The sequence below is a fragment of the Somniosus microcephalus genome, chromosome 7, assembly GCF_052327205.1.
Source record: "Somniosus microcephalus isolate GS21.2 chromosome 7, FLI_Smic_1.0, whole genome shotgun sequence".
In the NCBI taxonomy this organism is placed as follows: domain Eukaryota; kingdom Metazoa; phylum Chordata; class Chondrichthyes; order Squaliformes; family Somniosidae; genus Somniosus; species Somniosus microcephalus.
The window spans coordinates 151,447,396-151,461,501 of NC_140993.1; the positions used below are offsets into that span (position 1 = coordinate 151,447,396).

At 46.3% G+C, this 14,106-nt stretch overlaps 1 protein-coding gene across 5 annotated transcripts in view; it reads left to right on the plus strand.

Annotated features, from left to right (window-relative positions):
- Positions 1–14,106, plus strand: part of cspp1a (centrosome and spindle pole associated protein 1a) — a 284,247-nt gene that overhangs the window by 134,409 nt on the left and 135,732 nt on the right. For all 5 annotated transcript variants that reach the window (XM_085993101.1, XM_085993102.1, XM_085993103.1 and 2 more), the window contains one exon: positions 5,263–5,410. In XM_085993101.1, coding sequence (XP_085849227.1) covers positions 5,263–5,410 — 148 coding nt within the window. The remainder of the gene's footprint in view (positions 1–5,262; positions 5,411–14,106) is intronic.

Sequence of the window (14,106 nt, forward strand, 5' to 3'; positions counted from 1 at the left end):
TACTCAATGACTGAGCCTCCACAGCCCTCTGGGGCAGAGAATTCCAAAGATTCACCACCCTCTGAGTGAAGAAATTTCTCCTCATCTCAGTCCTAAATGGCTGACCCTTTATTCTGAGACTGTGGCCCCTGGTTCTAGACTCCCCAGCCAGGGGAAACATCCTCCCTGTATCTACCCTGTCAAGCCCTGTAAGAATTTTGTATGTTTGAGTGAGATCACCTCTCATTCTTCTAAACTTCAGAGAATATAGGCTTAGTCTACTCAATCTCCCCTCATAGGACAATCCCTCCATCCCAGGAACCAGCCTGGTGAACCTTCGTTGCACTCCCTCTATGGCAAGTATATCCTTCCTTAGGTAAGGAGACCAAAACTGCACAATAGTCCAGATATGGCCTCACAGGGGCCTATATAATTGCAGTAAGATGTCTTTACTCTTCTACTCAAATCCTCTTGTAATAAAGGCCAGCTTACCATTTGCTTTCTTAATTGCTTGCTGTACCTGCATGTTAACCTTCAGTGATTAGTGTACAAGGACACCCAGGTCCCTCTGAACATCAACATTTCCCAATCTCTCACCATTTAGAAAATACTCTGCTTTTCTATTTTTCCTGCCAAAGTGGATAACTTCAAAGAAACATAGAAACATAGAAGATAGGAGCAGGAGTAGGCCATTCAGCCCTTCGAGCCTGCTCCGCCATTCAATGAGATCATGGCTGATCATCCAAATTCAGTACCCTGCCCCTGCCTTCTCCCCATATCCCTTGATCCCTTTAGCCTCAAGAAATATATCCAACTCTTTCTTGAATATATTTAATGAACTGGCCTCCACTGCCCTCTGTGGTAGAGAATTCCACAGGTTCACCACTCTCTGGGTGAAGAAATTCCTCCTCATTTCAGTCCTAAATGGCTTACCCCTTATCCTTAGACTATGACCCCTGGTTCTGGACTCCCCGGCCATCAGAAACATCCTTCCTGCATCTAGTCTGTCCAGGCCTGACAGAATTTTATAGGTTTCGATGAGATCCCCCCTCAATCTTCTAAACTCGAGTGAGTATAAGCCCAATCGACACAATCTCTCCTCATATGTCATTCCTGCCATCCCAGGTATCAGCCTGGTCAATCTTCGCTGCACTCCCTCCATGGCAAGAACGTCCTTCCTCAGGTAAGGCGACCAAAACTGCACACAATACTCAAGGTGCGGCCTCACCAAGGCCCTGTACAACTGTAGCAAGACATCCTTGTTCCTGTACTCGAACCCTCTTGCTACGAAGGCCAACATACCATTTGCCTACTTAACCACCTGCTGCACCTGCATGCTTACCTTCAGCGACTGGTGCACAATAACACCCAGGTCTCTCTGCACTTCCCCTTCTCCCAATCTATTGCTATTCAAATAATAATCTGCCTTCCTGTTTTTGCCACCAAAGTTGATAACCTCACATTTATCCACATTATAGTGCATTTGCCATGTTTCTGCCCAATCACCCAACAACCTGTCCAAATCGTACTGGAGTTTCACGACATCCTCCTCACAGCTTACCCTCCCACCCAGCTTTGTGTTGTCTGCAAATTTGGAGATATTACATCCAATTCCCTCGTCCAGATCATTAATATATATTGTGAATAGCTGGGGTCCTAGGACCGATCCTTGCGGTACCCCACTAGTCACTGCCTGCCACTCGGAAAACGACCTGTTTATTCCAACTCTTTGCTTTCTGTCCGCCAACCAGTTCTCTATCCAAGTCAATACCTTGCCCCCAATCCTATGTGCCTTAATTTTGCACGCTAATCTCTTATGTGGGACCTTATCGAAAGCCTTCTGAAAGTCCAAATACACCACATCCACTGGTTCTCCCTTATCTATTTTACCAGTTACATCCTCAAAAAATTCCAGTAGATTAGTCAAGCATGATTTACCTTTTGTAAATCCATGTTGACTTTGTCCGATCCTGTCACTGCTTTCCAAGTGCTCTGCTATTACATCTTTTATAATAGACTCTAGCATTTTCCCCACTACCGATGTCAGGCTTACCGGTGTATAATTCCCCGCTTTTTCTCTACCACCTTTTTTGAATAGTGGGGTAACATTAGCTACCCTCCAATCCATGGGTACTTTTCCAGAGTCTATCTCTAGGGCCACTTCCTTAAGTACCCTGGGATGTAGACCGTCAGGCCTTGGGGATTTATCGGCCTTCAGTCCCATCAATTTTCCTAACACCATTTCCCTACAAATACTGATTTCTTTCAGTTCCTCCCTTTCATCAGACCCTATGTACCCCGGCATCTCTGGGAGGTTATTTGTGTCCTCCTTTGTGAAGACAGAACCAAAGTATGTATTTAGTTGGTCCGCCATTTCCTTGTTTCCCATTATAAATTCCCCTGATTCTGACTGCAAGGGACCTACGCTTGACTTCACCAATCTTTTTCTCTTCACATATCTATAAAAGCTGTTACAGTCAGTTTTTATGTTCCCTGCAAGCTTACTCTCATTCTATTTTCCCTTTCTTAATTAATCCCTTTGTCCTCCTTTGTTGACTCCTAAACTGCTCCCAATCCTCAGGATTATTGCTTTTTCTGGCCAATTTATATGTCCTCTCCTTGGATCTTATGCTATCCCTAATTTCCCTTGTTAGCCACGGTTGAATCACCTTTTTTGTTTTATTTTTATGCCAAACTGGGATGAACAAATTCTGTAGCTCATCCATTCGGTCTTTGAATGTTTGCCATTGCCTATCCACCGTCAACCCTTTGAGTGCCATTCCCCAATCAATCCTACCCAACTCGTTCCTCAGACCATTGTAGTTTCCTTTATTTAAATTGAGGACCCTTGTCTCTGAGTCAGCTACTTCATTCTCCATCTTAATGAAGAATTCGATCATATTATGATCGCTCCGACCCAAGGGGCCTCGTACAACAAGATTGCTAATTAATCCTTTCTCGTTATATAATACCCAGTCTAAGATGGCCTGATCTCTGGTTGGTTCCTTGACATATTGGTCCAGGAAACCATCCCGTAAACACTCCAGGAATTCCTCCTCCACAGTATTGTTACTAATTTGGTTGGCCCAATCTATATGTAGGTTAAAGTCACCCATGATGACTGCTGTGCCCTTATTGCACGCTTCTTTAATTTCCCTTTTAATGCCATCCCCAACCTCCGCCTTACTGTTTGGAGGTCTATATACCACTCCCACTAATGTTTTTTTCCCTTAGTATTTCTCAATTCTACCCATACAGATTCCACATCATCAGAGCTAATATCCTTCATTACAATTGTATTAATCCCTTCTTTAACCAGTAATGCTACCCCACCTCCCTTTCCTTTTTGCCTATCTTTCCTGAATATCGAATACCCCTGGATGTTGAGTTCCCAGTCTTGGCCATCCTTGAGCCACGTTTCCGTAATCCCAACCAAATCATATTCGTTTACCTCTATTTGTGCAGCCAATTCATCCACCTTATTACAAATGCTCCTCGCATTAAGACACAAAGCCTTCAGGCTTGTTTTTTTAATGCTCTTAGACCTATTAGAATTATTATTTACTGTGGCCACGTTTGATTTAAACCGTTGATTTCTCTGACTGCCACTTTTGTTTTTCTCCTTCCTATCTTTTGCTTTTATCCCTGTTTTCCTTTCCTCTGTCTCCCTGCTCAGGTTCCCAACCCCCTTCACATTTCTCCACATTATATTCCATTTGCCATGTTCTTGCCCACTCACTTAGCCTGTCTATATCCCCTTGAAGCCTCCTTGCATCCTCCTCACAACTTACATTCCCACCCAGCTTTGTATCATCAGCAAACTTGGATATATTACATTTTGTTCCCTCATCCAAATCAATGATGTAGATTGTGAATAGCTGAGGCAAAAGCACTGATCCTTGCGGTACCCCACTAGTTACAGCCTGCTGACCTGAAAATGACCTATTTATTCCTACTCTCTGTTTTCTGTCCGTTAACCAATCCTCAATCCATGCTAGTATATTACCCCCAATCCCATGACCCCTAATTTTGTTTAATAACCTCTTGTGTGGCACCTTTATCAAATGCCTTCTGAAAATCCAAATACACCACATCCACTGGTTCCCCCTTATCTGTTCTGCTAGTTACAACCTCAAAACACTCCGAACAGATTGGTTCCTCAACCTACTGATCTAGTGAACTATCTTGCATATATTCCATGAATTCACCCTCCACACTATTACTGCAAATTTGGTTTGCCCAGTCTATATGTAGATTAAAGTCCCCCATGATTACTGTATTACCCTTGTTACATGCGCCTCTAATTTCCTGATTTATACTCTGCCCTACATTACAACTACTGTTTGGTAGCTTATAAGCAACTCCCACCAATGTTTTCTGTCCCTGGCTGTTTCTTAGCTCCACACAAACTGATTCTACTTCTTGATTTTCAGAGCTAAGATCCTTTCTCTCCACTGTCTTTATCCCATCCTTTATTATCAGGGCTACCCCTCCTTTTCCATTTTGCCTATCTCTTCTAAAAGTTAAGTATCCTGGAATATTTAGTTTCCAACCTTGGCCACTTTGCAACCACGTCTCCGTAATGGCTATTAGATCAAACCTGTTACAGTAATTTCTATCTGCGCTATTAATTCATTAATTTTGTTGCGGAAGCTTCGCGCATTCAGATACAGTGCCTTTAGCTTTGACTTATTTCTATTTTTCCCTGATGTCACCTTAGTCACTGATGCCCTATTACCTTTGTTACCCTCTCTCTCCCTTCCTGACCCACTCTGCTTATTTTTACCCAAAACTCTGCTCTGCTCTAGAGCCTTGGCATTTCTCTCGCTGCTTTTAAATTTACTCTTTCCTGAATCCTCCCACCCCCCCGCCCCCTTCATTAGTTTAAAGCCCTCTCTACTGCCCTAGTTATTCGGTTCGCCAGGACACTGGTCCCAGCCCGGTTTAAGTGGAGCCCGTCCCAACGGAACAGCTCCCTCTTTCCCCAGTACTGGTGCCAGTGCCCCATGAACTGAAACCGCTTCCACACTGCTCTTTGAGCCGTGCATTTAAACCTCTAATCTGTTTGTCCCTATGCCAATTTGCGCGTGGCTCGCGTAACAATCCAGAAATTATTACCTTTGAGGTTCTGCTTCTTAATTTGGATCCTAGCTCCTCAAACTCCCTCAGCAGAACTTCATTCCTAGTTCTACCTATGTGCTGTCCCCATTTGTACTCTGTCTTCAGCTGATTTTTTAAATGAGATTCGACAATTATTCTTAAATACTTGATGTCTTTATACAGATACAAGAAAGAGAGGAGAGGAAGAGAAAAGAAAAGGAAGAAACTGAGAGATATGATGCAAAACTTGAGCAAGAAATGAGAATTTACAATCCATGGGGAAGAGGAGGAGGAGGTGCACCTCTCAGAGATGCAGAAGGAAATCTGCTAAGTATGAGATTGAATTTTTTTTTCTTGGTGCAGTTTTGTGCTGGTCAAGTTGAGGAATATAATTGTGAGGGAGTAGTATACTTGGCCATTTTGTATACTGTGTCCCACCATTGAACAGTCTCAAGTCAGGTATAGCATAAATCAGAATCAGAATAAAGTTACCTGTACTTTGCCCAATAATCCGTCTTAATCTTAACACGAGAACAGTTTTACTGCATAATTTTGAATTCCAGCAACATTCATCCTTGTGACTGAACGAGGCAGGCAATTTAATTCTCATTTTTGATGAATTATGTACAAATTTGTGGGCTTACACCCAAAGAAATTGGGTTAAAGCTGCCCACATATCTATCTATATATATATAAAGCGGCTCTTCTGTCTGTCCTGATGTCTGTCTGTCTGTCCGTGTTCTATACGTTTGAAAGTTATAGAGCGTACCGACGCGCGCGTCGCCTCAAAAGAAAGCTTGCGATTCCGGACCGGTCATAGGCGTATTTACGTTTCGGTCGGACAAAAATCGCGCCCGCGGTATCCAAAAACGTTCAGCGTTCCGCTCATTAGCATCTCATTAGCGACCGTGTGACGTCGAGGTCGCCCAATCGTACGGCGGGTTCCTGGCGCGTGCCATCCTACAGTTGAGTGTCGAGTGACTTGACAATTGACCAATCCTACGCTTTGGTGACCTGACCGGTCGACCAATCGGTGCGTGTGTGGGCGGGCCTTATCCTTCTGAACCGAGGTGAGCGACCGCCATCTTGATTTTTCATGATTTTTTTCCCACACTTTCAGTGTGTTAGGGAAGTAAGGTAAATATTTGAATTATGTGTTAGGTATTTAATTAACAATTTATTTGAGTTTTATATTGTGTTTAGCAACCCCCCCCTCCTCCTCACCCTCGCGCAGGGGGGACTCGGGGCTGCTCTCCAGGCCCGCTGCAGGCAGGCCTGAAGCTCAAAAAATTTCTCTCTCTCTCTCTCTCTCTCTCTCCTTCTCCTCTTCCCTCTCTCTCCTTCTCCTCTTCCCTCTCTCTCCTTCTCCTCTTCCCTCTCTGTCACTCTCTACTTCCCCCTCTCAGGTTTGACAGTGTCGGGGCCGGAGCGGGCGGGCCGCCCGAAGTGAGCCGCTCGCTAACGGCCGCCAGCCCGCAGGGTTTCCCTGCCTACTCCCCGCGGGCCGCCCCGCGCCGCTGGCACTGACCGCGCATGCGCCGCCCGCCCGCGAGAGCCCGCTCTGGCTTTTTTTTTTTAAACGGCTGTCCCCGATCTCAATCGGCGTCAGCCACGAGGGTCAGGGTGCGCGCGCAGCAGGAGCAGCTGAGACGCGGCCGTCTCTCTGTTCCGCGCCCGGCTCGGGCGGGGGGGCGGGTCTCTCAGCCGCAATCGGCGATCTGGAGGGCGGGGCTCCGGAGAGCGGGAGGGCAGGACTCCGGAGAGTGGGACGCCGCTGCTGCGGGGGGCGGGGTTCGGGACATCGGGCGGGAGGCGGGAGATCGGGGGGCGGGACATCGGGAGATCGCGGGGCGGGACATCGGGAGATCGCGGGCCCGGACTACAGATCGGGGGGGGGGGGGCGGGGCTCGGGAGATTGGGGGGGGTCCACCCTCGGGGGGCGCGGGGCTCCGGAGATCGGGGGGCGGGGCTCCGGAGAGCGGGGGGCGGGGATCGGGGGGGTGGGGATCGGGGGCTCCGGGGGGGGCGGGGCTCGGGAGATCGGGGGGGGGGCCGTGCTCCTGAGATCGGGGGGGGCGGGGCTCGGGTATATCGGGGGGCGGGGCTCGGTATATCGGGGGGGGCGGGGCTCGGGAGATCGGGGGGGGCGGGGCTCAGGAGATGCGGGTCTCGGGTGATCGGGGGGGCGGGGCCCGGGGACTCTCCCTTCCCCCCCCCTCCCCTTCCCCCCCCCTCCCCTTCCCCCCCCTCCCCTTCCCCCCCTACTCTTCCCCCCCAGTCGCTCTCTCTTCCCTCCCCCGGTCGCGCGCTCGCTTCCCCTCCCCCCGGTCGCGCGCAGCTCGCTTCCCCTCCCCCGGTCGCAGCGCGCTCGCTTCCCCTCCCCCCGGTCGCGCGCGCTCGCTTCCCCTCCCCCGGTCGCGCGCGCTCGCTTCCCCTCCCCCGGTCGCGCGCGCTCGCTTCCCCTCCCCCGGTCGCTCGCTCTTCCCCTCCCCCGGTCGCTGCCGCGCTCGCTTCCCTCCCTCTCCCTCCACTCTCTCTCTCTCTCTCCTCTCTCTCTCTCTCTCTCTCCCCCCCCCCGTCGCTCTCTCGCTCTCTCCATCTCCCCAGTCTCTCTCTCTCTCCCCCAGTCTCTCTCTCCCTTCGCCCATCTCTCTCTCTCCCCCAGTCTCTCTCTCTCTCTCTCTCTCCCCGTCTCTCTCCCCCCATTCTCTCTCTCTCTCCCCCTCAGTCTCTCTCTCTCTCTCTCTCTCCCCCTCAGTCTCTCTCTCTCTCTCTCTCTCTCTCCCCCTCAGTCTCTCTCTCTCTCTCCCCCTCAGTCTCTCTCTCTCTCTCCCCCTCAGTCTCTCTCTCTCTCTTTCCCCCATTCTCTCTCTCTCTTTCCCCCATTCTCTCTCTCTCTTTCCCCAGTCTCTCTCTCTCTCTTTCCCCCCGTCTCTCTACTCTCTTTCTCTCCCCCATCTCTCTCTCTCTCCTCCAGTCTCCCTCTCTCCCCCTCAGTCGCTCGCCCTCTCCCCCTCAGTCTCTCTCTCTCTCTCTCTCTCTCTCTCTCTCCGCAGTCTCTCTCTCTCTCCCCCCTCAGTCTCTCTCTCTCCTCTCTCTCTCTCTCCCTCCCCAGTCTCTCTCCTCTCTCTCCCCCCAGTCTCTCTCTCTCACACTCCCAATCTCTCTCTCTCTCACTTCCAATCTCTCTCACACTCCCAATCTCTCTCTCACACTCCCAATCTCTCTCTCTCACTCCCAATCTCTCTCTCTCTCACACTCCCAATCTCTCTCTCACACTCCCAATCTCTCTCTCACACTCCCAATCTCTCTCTCACACTCCCAATCTCTCTCTCTCACACTCCCAATCTCTCTCTCTCGCACACTCCCAGTCTCTCTCTCTCACACTCCCAATCTCTCTCTCTCTCACACTCCCAATCTCTCTCTCTCTCACACTCCCAATCTCTCTCTCTCTCACACTCCCAATCTCTCTCTCTCTCACACTCCCAATCACTCTCTCTCTCACACTCCCAATCTCTCTCACTCCCAATCTCTCTCTCTCTCTCTCTCACACTCCCAATCTCTCTCTCTCTCACTCCCAATCTCTCTCCAATTCCAATTCCAATTAAAATGCTTTATTGGCATGAAAGTTTACAGAGAACCATATTGCCAAAGCTTACATAGCAAAAAGGTACAGTTTTCCAACATTCTGTAGGTGTCAATCGATTTGACATTTGTTGGGTACATACAATATTACTTTTAAACAATATTAATTTTAAACAGTCTTTGTACTTCATTTGGTACGTTCAATATTAATTTTAAACAGTCTTAATTTTAAACAGTCCTCAGGTTGTGACATGTTGTTACATATTTGGCCCCAAGGTATGGTCTGTCTCCTTCTCCTAGGACTAATCTCAAATTTTGACAGATCATCCAATTCCTTGAAATCTGGGGTTGTTTGGCTTAGCTTGTTGAATAATATGTTTCTTGATGTGTTGAATTTTTCGCATTTTAGGAGGAAATGCATTTCTGTTTCAACCTCGCCAGCCAGACATTGATCGCATATTCTATTCTCTCTAGGCTGCCAGGATTTCTTGTATCTGCCTTTTTCAATTTCCAGTTGGTGGTCGCTTAGTCTGTACCTGGTGAGGGTCTGTCTCTGTTTTGTGTCTCTGATGGTCGTGAGGTAGTCTGCCAGTTTATATTCTCTTTTTAGGGCCCGGTAACATTCTAATCTGCTTTGGCTTTCGGTTATTTTGTTCCAATGTTCCAGGTAGGTTTCTTTGCATTTTTTAATGATTTGGTTCACTCGGATTGGTGTTTGGACGGCTGTGTTGGTCTGGGGCTGGTCAGGGTCCGGCTGAGTACTTAGTTTCAGTAGCAGCTGACTCAGGGGACTCTTTTCTGGGTTTAGCTCTTGGGTCTGAAAGGCTTTGAAATGAAGGGTGTCTGGGGAGCTGGATTTGAGGTGATTTAGGAAGTTTAGTGCTCGTTTTTGGATGTTTATTATCAGTGGGTATCTGCCTAGTTCGGCTCTGCATGCATTTGTTGGCGTTTTTCTTTGGGTGCGAAGGATGCTTCGGCAGAATTCTGCATGTAGGGCTTCTATTGTATGTTTTTCCCATTTAGTGTAGCTTTGGTGATTTAGCGGGCCCCATACTTCACTACCGTACAGTGCAATGGGCAGGATTATGCTGTCAAATATTTTGAGCCAGATTTTGATTGGGATTTGGATGTTGTAGAATTTTCTTTTTATTGCATATAGGGCTCTTCGGGCTTTTTCTTTTAGTGCATTCACTGCTATGCTGAAGCTCCCTGATGCTGTAATAGTTAGACCAAGGTAGGTGTAGCTCATAGTGTGTCCTATAGTGATATCACTGAGGGTAAACTGGTATTTGTTTTCCTGACATCTGGGCCTTTTTTGAAAAATCATGATGTTGGTTTTCTTTAGATTTACTGTTAGAGCCCAATTTTGGCAGTATTTGTCGAGTAGGTCTAGTTGTTGCTGTAATCCCTGTTCTGTGGGAGACAGCAGAACCAGGTCGTTCCGCATAGAACAGGGATTTCACTTCTCCATCCAGGAGACGGAGACCTGGTGACTCGCTTTGCTCCAGCATGTCTGCTAATTCATTTATGTATATGTTGAACAGGGTCGGGCTCAAATTGCAGCCCTGCCGGACGCCTCTTCTCTGGGTGAAGAAATCGGTGCGTTTGTCTCCAATTTTGACCCCGCATTTGTTTTTCAGATACATTGATTTAATAAGGTCATAGACTTTGCCCCCTATTCCACACTGAAGAAGTTTATAATAGAGCCCTTCGTGCCATATAGAGTCAAAGGCTTTCTTGAAGTCGATGAAACAGGCGAATATTTTCCCGTTTTTTGTTTGGTGTATATGTTTTTCAATGAGGGTGTGAAGGGTATAGATATGGTCGGTGGTGCGGTGTTTTGGAAGAAAGCCTATTTGGTTTTTTCTGAGGATATTATGTTTGTTAAGAAAATCAAGTAATCCACTATTTAGAATACTGCAGAATAACTTCCCTAGACAACTGTTGACACAGATGCCGCGGTAGTTATTTGGGTCTGATTTGTTTCCACTTTTATATATGGGGGAGATTAGTCCTTGGCACCAGATATCGGGGAAAACAGCCTGAACGTAATATGATGTTGAATAATTTGAGTACCGCACCCTGCATCTCCATATTGCTGAACTTGAGCATTTCATTTTTGATGTTGTCTGGGCCACAGGCTTTCTTTAGGTGGAGAGATTTTGTTTTTGTGGCCAGTTCTTTCCATGTGATTGGGGAGTCTAGAGGGTTTTGGTTGTCTTTAATTGTTGCTTCTAATGTGTGGAGTTTTTCTGTGACCTGATGTTGACTTGGGTTTGTTTCGTTTATTGGGATGTCTTTGTAGAGGTTTTCAAAATGTGTTCTCCAGATGTCGCCATCTTGGATTGGTAATGCTTGCAATTGTGTTGTACTCAGGTTATTCCACATTTCCCAGAATTGTTTTGGATTGGTGGAGTTTTCAATTTCTTCGAGTATTTTGTGGGTATAGTTTTGTGTTTTGTTCCTAATGGTGTGTTTATATCTTTTGAGGGTTTCATTGTATCTAGTACGTAGGTCCGGATTGTTTGGTTGCCCGATGCTTTTGGTTTGATATTTTTCTCAGGTCTTTTCTGGCATTTTTGCATTCGTGGTCAAACCATTTCTTATTTTTATTTTGTCTTTTGTGACGCTCCTCTTCTGTTTCACGAGGTCGGCTTTTACAGCTGCCTCATGGAAGATCATATTTATATCCTCTATGGCCATGTTTACACCATCTCTGGTGATCTCATATAGATTTTCTTTAAATTTTGAAATTTTACTTGTGAGATCAGGTGAATTTAGTGCTGTGATGAATTTATCTCCACTGTCTGGGGCCCATCTGTATGTCTGGTTTATTTTATGTAGCTTACTGGGTTCCTTTTTTGTGTCTGTAGTTGGGCAGAAAGTTTAAGGTACACACTTATTTGGTTATGGTCTGAGAGGGGGGATTGCTGCCTGACAGTGAATGCGTTGATATCGCAGGGGTCCAGGTCAGTGATTGTATAATCCACCACACTAGACCCAAGAGTTGAGGAATATGTGAGTCTCCCTAAGGAGTCCCCTCTGAACCTACCGTTAACTATGTACAGGCCTAAGGCTCGGCAGAGTTGCACTACCTCCCTACCGCTTTTATTTATTTCACAATCGAGGTTGTTCCGGTTTGCGATGGCTGGTGTGACATATAGAGGGCTCTGGCCAAACACATGGTTGTTGCCCTGTGGGTCTATGAAGTCAGGTTCACATCCTGTCCTTGCATTTAGGTCCCCACATAGTAGCACCTTTCCTTGGGCCTGGAAATGGCTGATTTCCATGTGGAGAGTGTCAAATATCTCCTCTTCAAAATATGGCGATTCTATTGGAGGTATGTAGATCGCACATAAGTAAACATCGTTTTTTGCTATTCCTATATTTTTATCTAATTTTAGCCATACGTGTGATTTTCCCTGTTTTATCGGTGAGATGTGTTTGTTCAGTTCTCCTTTATACCACACCAGGATTCCCCCGGAGGTTCTGCCCTTGCGTGTCTTAGTGTTCTTTACTGAGGGCACAATGATTTCATGGTACATTGGAGGACAGTGGGTCGGCATGTCCTTTTGGCACCATGTTTCTGTTAACACAATTATATCAATGTCTTTTATAGCTTTTTAGGAATTCAGGGTCTGTACTCTTCATCCCAAAAGTTGAGGAGCGGAGGCCCTGGATATTCCAGCAGCTTATGTGGAAAGAACACATTTATATAGTTCAATAAAACGAAATAAAATGGACCTATTTTGTGGGATGCGTGTGGAAACACTATTTTCTATAATGCTAAATGATGATTTAGTATAAATTTCATGAGGCATGCACATATATCTATCTAATAATAGTAATAATACTGATAAGATAACAATAATGATAAATAACAATATTAATAATTTCTCCGGCTTTCTATCAGGCTGTTCAGCATCGTCATGATCTTTCTCAGTTCTTGGTCTACAGTCTGTGGTCTAGAGGGGGGTCTTGGGTCAGGTATAAAAGCACGGTTCCAATCTCTCTCTCTCTCTCTCTCTCACACTGCCAATCTCTCTCTCTCACACTCCCAATCTCTCTCTCACACTCCCTCTCTCTCTCTCTCTCTCACTCTCTCTCTCTCACACTCCCACTCAATTCAATTCAAATGCTTTATTGGCATGAAAGTTTACAGAGAACCATATTGCCAAAGCTTACATAGCAAAAAGGTACAGTTTTCCAACATTCTGTAGGTGTCAATCGATTTGACATTTGTTGGGTACATACAATATTACTTTTAAACAATATTAATTTTAAACAGTCTTTGTACTTCATTTGGTACGTTCAATATTAATTTTAAACAGTCTTAATTTTAAACAGTCCTCAGGTTGTGACATGTTGTTACATATTTGGCCCCAAGGTATGGTCTGTCTCCTTCTCCCAGGACTAATCTCAATTTTGACAGGTCATCCAATTCTTTGAAATCTGGGGTTGTTTGGCTTAGCTTGTTGAATAATATGTTTCTTGATGTGTTGAATTTTTCGCATTTTAGGAGGAAATGCATTTCTGTTTCTCTCTCTCTCTCTCCCCCACTCTCTCTCTCCCCCACTCTCTCAGTTCAGTTCAGTTCAGTTCAAATGCTTTATTGGCATGAAAGTTTACAGAGAACCATATTGCCAAAGCTTACATTGCAAAAAGGTACAGTTTTCCAACATTCTGTCTCCCACTTCCACTCCCACTCCCACTCAATTCAATTCAATTCAAATGCTTTATTGGCATGAAAGTTTACAGGGAACCATATTGCCAAAGCTTACATAACAAGTACAGTTTCCAACATTCTGTAGGTGTCAAACAATTTTGACCTTCGTTGGGTACATACAATATTAGTTTAAACAGTATTAATTTAAAGTCGTTGAACATCGTTGGGTACATTCAGTATTAATTTTAAACAGTCCTCAGGTTGTGACATGTTGTTACATATTTGGCACCAAGGTATGGTCTGTCTCCTTCTCCCAGTCTCTCTCTCTCTCTCTCTCTCTCTCTCTCTCTCTCACTCCCAATCTCTCTCTCTCTATCTCTCGCTCACTCCCAGTCTCTCTCTCTCTCTCTCTCTCTCTCTCTCTCACTCCCAGTCTCTCTCTCTCTCTCACACTCCCACTCTCTCTCTCTCTCTCTCTCTCACACACTCCCACTCTCTCTCTCTCTCTCTCTCTCACACTCCCTCTCTCTCACACACTCCCACTCTCTCACTCTCTCTCACACTCCCTCTCACACTCCCAGACTCGCTCTCTCTCTCTCTCTCACGCCCAGTCTCTCTCTCTCTCTCTCTCACACTTCCAGTGTCTCTCTCTCTCTCTCTCTCTCTCTCTCTCACACACTCCCAGTCTCTCTCTCTTCCCCCCAATCTCTCTCTCTCTCTCTCTCTCTCTCACACTCCCAGTCTCTCTCTCTTCCCCCCAATCTCTCTGTCTTTCT